This window comes from Artibeus jamaicensis, unplaced genomic scaffold (genome assembly GCF_021234435.1).
Source record: "Artibeus jamaicensis isolate MK-2021 breed Jamaican fruit bat unplaced genomic scaffold, CSHL_Jam_final scaffold_916, whole genome shotgun sequence".
In the NCBI taxonomy this organism is placed as follows: Eukaryota; Metazoa; Chordata; class Mammalia; order Chiroptera; family Phyllostomidae; genus Artibeus; species Artibeus jamaicensis.
In genome coordinates, this window is record NW_026522059.1 from 51,222,248 (window position 1) to 51,228,247 (window position 6,000).

At 34.7% G+C, this 6,000-nt stretch overlaps 1 protein-coding gene across 1 annotated transcript in view; it reads left to right on the forward strand.

Moving 5' to 3' along the window:
* The window catches only part of PXDNL (peroxidasin like), a 54,755-nt gene extending 49,921 nt beyond the window's left edge, over positions 1-4,834 (forward strand). Inside the window, 3 exon segments of the mRNA XM_053661122.1 lie at positions 2,354-2,478; positions 4,622-4,662; positions 4,665-4,834. Coding sequence (XP_053517097.1) covers positions 2,354-2,478; positions 4,622-4,662; positions 4,665-4,834 — 336 coding nt within the window.
* Positions 4,835-6,000: the final 1,166 nt, after the last annotated feature.

Consider the following 6,000-nt stretch of genomic DNA (forward strand, 5'->3'; position numbering starts at 1 on the left):
CACACTGTAAGAGGACAATAGAGGATACATCAAATAACACATGACTCATATATTCAGAATTAGTAGGATAGAGATAATGACATGAGTTCAAAATATTGTAAATTTGAAAATAATTACCAAATTCCAACAAAGTTGCTATTTGAAATTCTACTTCTACTGCAAGTCTGTGAGTGTGGAGAGCAGGATAGGGAATTAAAAATTCTCAGCAAAGGAAAATAGAGTAGGGTCACAGAAGAGCTACAAGACAAACAAAAATCTCTCTGGAAAGAAATAGTTCAACACGGAGTACTAAATTTACAAATGTACATCTGGAAGTCAGGAGTTAAAGAAAGAAGTTTCATTATCTTTCTCAGTGATAGCATTGTTTTAAGGAATGTAGGAAATAAGAACATAAGGGATAGTTCCCCCTTCAGAGTTGACAGTGAAGTGAAAGTACAATAAAGTGAAGTTAAAATGCTATAGACACCAAAAGAAATAAAACAAATTGATGTCTTTTCTTTCCCGTCACCACCAATATGGCAATCAAAGCCGTTGTGCTTCACTGCAGTGACAAGTGTGCTACTGAGCTAGGAACTCATTTCATGAAATGCCTAGAAATAAAGGACAAGGAGAGGAAGGGTACTTATTTCCAATAAAACTGTATGACAAGAAAACATAAATGCAAGTCAAAACATTTCCGGGGAAAATTCTCCCAGGGAAAAACAAAATTTGAAACAGAAGGAAACTATTATACAACACTCAAATCTCAAATAAACAAGCACTCAAATACCGAGACAAGTACTTGGAGATATAAAAAGCCCAGCTATTTCAGATATTTAGAAAAGAAATGCAGTAAGAGAAGCAGGAGGGTAAGGGGAGACGTGAAGGAGGGGGAAAAGAAGAGGAGAAGAATGAGGGCAGTAGCAATAAGAATTGACTGAACTAAAAAAAAAAAAGAAGAAACTGATGAATAAGAAAAAGTTACAATATGCCAAGGGATGAGAAATTACTTGGCTAGGAACTACATTATAGAGAACTTCTATATATTTATTATGAGAATTTGAAATGTACATATATTTCAACAACATTTGACATTTATTATGTATTAAAGTTAAAGATGTCATGCTCTACATTCAGAATCTGTAGCTCTAGCATTGGCCTGTTTTGAGCAAGGATCCCCAAACCACAGCCTATTGGTCAAGTTAGGTTCACTGCCTGATTTTATAAAGAACATTTTATTGGAACCAAACTGTGTTTATTAATTTATGCATCTGCCATGACTACTTTTGCACAAAATGAAAGATTTGAGCATGCAATATGTGATTTAAATCTGGTCTTATACAATAAAAAACATGCTGATACTTAGCCTAGAGAGACATTTGTACATATCCAGAAATATGTATGAGAATGCTCATTTATTATATATAATAAAAGCTAAAAACATCCCAGCTGTTCATCAACACTAAAATATAAAACTAAATTAGGGATCAATACCCAACAATGAACTACTATACAGCAGAGAAAATAAACTAGATACATAAGTGTGCAACAATATGATTGAATCTTCAAATAAACTGTGGAGTAAAATGTGAAAAGTATGATCATTTCCATCCGTGTCGAGGTTAACACATACAAAGCTAAACTATATGTATTTTATAGTATCATACACATGAAATGGCATGATGAATTATAGTAAAAGACATGTTAAATTTTCTCATGTTTATTCTTAAGGGTAGAGGGGGAAAAAACAATGAAATCAGGTCCCACAGGTACTGGTTATATTTTCTTTCTTGATGTAGGTGGTGTGTCCAAAGCTGTTTAGCTAAGTTGTCATTTGAATTACAATTTTTTTAACTTTAAAAAAACTGTTATTAATTCCAGATCAAATGATCATGGTCTTTTCAGCAATAGAACATTTATCTAACACATTATATTATTTCCACAAATTATATTTTCACTTTTAAAAAAATGCCAATCATATACAATGTCACAGAAATTTTGAATGCTTAATTAGTTTATTTTCTACATGCTTCTGAAAGATTTATTTGTAGATTTTATTTGTAAATGTATATATATGCACATACAAATATACAAATATATTTAGGTATATTACACATACTTATAAAATAATTGTAAAGAATAACACAGTGTGCATCATATGTTTTTTGGTATCAAATATTATTGGTTAGGTCACTGATCTGCTCCCTGCCAGCTAAGTAACACCAAATGCTTCCATCATCTCAGTACTTTCACCTGTACAGTGAAATGAATAATAATATCTGCTTTTCCTTTCTGTGTGTACAAAATAAATAATGCTTAGTTGTCATCTGTATCAATAATGCCATATTTGCCTGTCTTTGTCAGGCTGTGTGAGGCTCCAGGCAATGCTGACTTCTGCCTGGCCCTCATGGTTGAAGAACTGGTCCCTGGTACAAGAGTGGCTCCAACACTTACGTGCTTGTTTGTGACCCAGTTTCAGTGGCTAAGAGAAGGAAATAGGTAAATGATTATCTGTTATACTTATCAATTGTTTTATTTTCTCTTATATGTAATTATAATATTATACATTAAAGCATATTGAATACAAGAAATAACATAGCATCTGGTCACAGAGTTTTGGTGATCATTGATAATACCAGATAGCATTTATTTTTGTAAGTTCCTGTAATTCCTTGTAAGGAAAAGAGAAATTAACTATCTAGGAAGGTAGTAGAAGACAGTAGAATTCAGTGGTTGAGAGGATACATTACATTTATTACCATGTATTTGAATCTGGGCACCACTACTGACAGCTGTTTAACTTTGGGAAGCATATCACTCTAAACTTGTTTCCTCATCTGTAAAGTTTATATAACAAAGGTGCATAGATTTCATAGACTGTGGCCACTGTAAATGATGTTAGGAGTGCAGAAGTTGACACCAAGCCTGAGACTCCTTCCCTATATCCTTACTGAAGACTTATTGACCTGAGACCAAACCTCCTTGAAAACCATGTGCTGTGAGCATTTACTTAGTAGTGGAAAGATAACCAGGAATTCTAAAAAAAATCTCTTGGTTTATCCAAATGCTTGCTGTAAGTAACCTTGAATTTATGGAATTATGGTACACGGCTGGCAGGAGAATATAAGTTGGTCACGTAATCTCTTTTCTGTTGCAAGACTAACCAAGTATAAAAAAAAAAAAAGAAAACTCAAAACTAAGCAGCCTCCTTCATCCCCCAAGTTGGTCATCCCCCACTGTTAGTTTCCTTCTATCACTTGGACCAAATGTGTTCTGGGGTGTTTTATCTTCCAAATCATTAGTAATGTATAGTCTTGAGTAACAGCTAGTATTCTTGTGAAACTGGCAATTCAAACTTCTGTAATATCAAAGAGATGATATGTAGAGAATTTAAAATACTGTATAGAATATAGTTTTTAATTAGTTATGTTAAAAGTTATTGTTTACTTATTTTTTTCTCCAAAATCTTTTCCATTATGGAATTTCTTCTTTATGAATTATATTATAAAATAGTAAAAGATTTAATTTGCTCAACTGCACATTTGCAAACAATTATATATTTCATGAAATAAATGTTTATAAATTATTTTTAACAATTGGATTTATTGAATACATAATTGGGCTAATATATTTAATTAGTAATGTCTTAAAATATACATAGTTCAAAATTTTAAAAATTAGGAAAGCATTGTTTTTCTGAGTCAGTTGCCTCCGTGTGTATTAGTTTCTAAGGCTGCCATAACAAGGTATCACAGACTTGTAGCAAAAATTTATTGTTTCACAGTTCTGGAGTCTAGAAATTTGAGATTAATGTGTTGGGAGGATTGGTTCCTATCTTCTCCTTGGCTTGTAGATGTCCATCTTCACTCTTCATCTTAGCTTGTACCCTCTGCACCTTTCCGTGTCCACACTTCCTTTTCTTATAAGGACACTGGTCATATTGGATCAAAACCTTCTCATGATCTCATCTGTATTTAACTGACTCTTTAAAAACCTTATCTCCAAATATAGTCACATTTTGAAATGCTGGAGGTTAAGATTACAACATATGAACTTTGGGGGACAAAATCAACCCATAATGCCCTAAATGGCAGCAATTTTTTGCTTTCTATCTTAATTTATTATTTTACACCCTGTATAAGGAAAGTGCTCAGCATATGGTATTTAAATATGTCTTGAAAGAAAGAACACAAGGCCACTCTAACAATGTTTTTAAGTTGTATTTTTCATTTAAATTGGAACATGTTTATTCTAATTAGTCAGTAGATAAAATCACTTGGTATATATTAATAATTAAAAGCAATATTTTTAAGCACACTGATATTAAGTTGCTCGACAATGTTCAATCGTGGACTTTTAGTTTAGATATGCTTAAAAAGATTTAAAGAACTTTACTTTGAATCATTATTTTAAAACCTCAGTAGTCAGTGACAGTTAAAAGAATGGGGATGTCATAATTTGGTAAATATTGAAACCATTTTAAAGTATCCTTAGTGGGAGAGCAAACACAGAGAGGGCGCTGACCGTATGTGCCCTTTCTGTCTGCTTCTGCTTTTCTATGCTTGTTATAATTTCTTGGCACATACGATCAGTGCTTAAACTTCAGACTCATCAAACCACTACTGTTTTTCTTGACCACCAGATTCTGGCGTGAAAACCCTGGAGTGTTTACCCCATCACAACTTAGCTGAAATTGGCGTCACTGGGCCATGTGCTTTGTGACAATGGTGACAACATTCAGCAAGCCCAGACTGACGTCTTCATGAAGGCAAAATGCCTGCAGTATTATGTAAATTGTAGTGAGATACCAAAAGTTTATTTGTGAGTGTGGCAAGACTGCTATAAAGGTCAGTGATCACATCATTAGCTCCATCTGGATTGTATGCACTTGTGTGGGGGTGCTTGGTTCTTTTTCAGTGTCAAAGATTATGCCACTTAAAAATTCACAAAGGGAAACAATATGAAAGCTTTGCTCTTACTCTAGAAATCAGATCGATATTATGGCGAGGACAATGGGAAAGACAGAAGCTACTTCACTCTTTCCAGCCTCTTCCATTTCACATCAGCCTTGTTAGAGTGGTAAGGGGCTTGGTAATTGATCTCTGGTCTCCGATTCATTCTCACTGCATTTCAGTTCACCTTACCAAAGAATAAGCTCCAGTCATTTTGTACTGAATATACCTACTTCCTGGAAGTTGGCTGAACAAAGAAGAGAAAAATTATGGTAACCTAGCTAACTTAGACAATTCATTCTGTACAAGATATGATGCCATGTTCATTGGAAATTTGAGGAAGTCCTGATAGAGTTAAATATATTTCTTTAGTATGCAGCAAAATTTGCAACATTTACCACATCACCTTATGAGCCTACGGTGCTTCATAAACATCTATTTTGATCACAGTATCTGTTGAGAAATGTGGCTATATTCTCTTTTTATAGAGCAGGAAACTATATCTCAAAAATATTAGATAACATGGAGTAATTGGTGACCAGGGACCCCAGAAAAGATGTGTTTTCTGCCAACACCTAGAAATGTAAGAGTTTGTTGGTTCTGAGGACAAAGTAAGGTAAAGATAAAGTAAGGGCTTGATGGTTCTGAGCAGAATTTGCTGGTGCTTAATTATGTGAGCACATATCTATCATGTGACATCATAATTGCAGTTACTCGTTGCTACCTCCAACACACTGCTTTCTGCAGGTTACATATAGAGATTGTAAACCTGGACAGTTGGTTTACTTTTAAAAATGATACACAGAAGTTATTTTCATAAGCGAGGAGTGAGTAGAAGCTGTGTAGAGGACGTGAGCCTACTGAGATCCAGGGGTGGTCCACAGTTTCCAACCAGCTGTCCCAGACATGTGGGCACAATGTCCAGCACTGGGATACAAGCTGAAGGCTATGGCATCTCCAGGCCTTCTGATGGCAGGTCCTGTGGCCACCCCTGCTCTCAACTGACCCTGATACTGTAGATGGTCAGGGAGTACCACAGAGGGCCCAGGAGGAGGTTTTTACAGTAAGC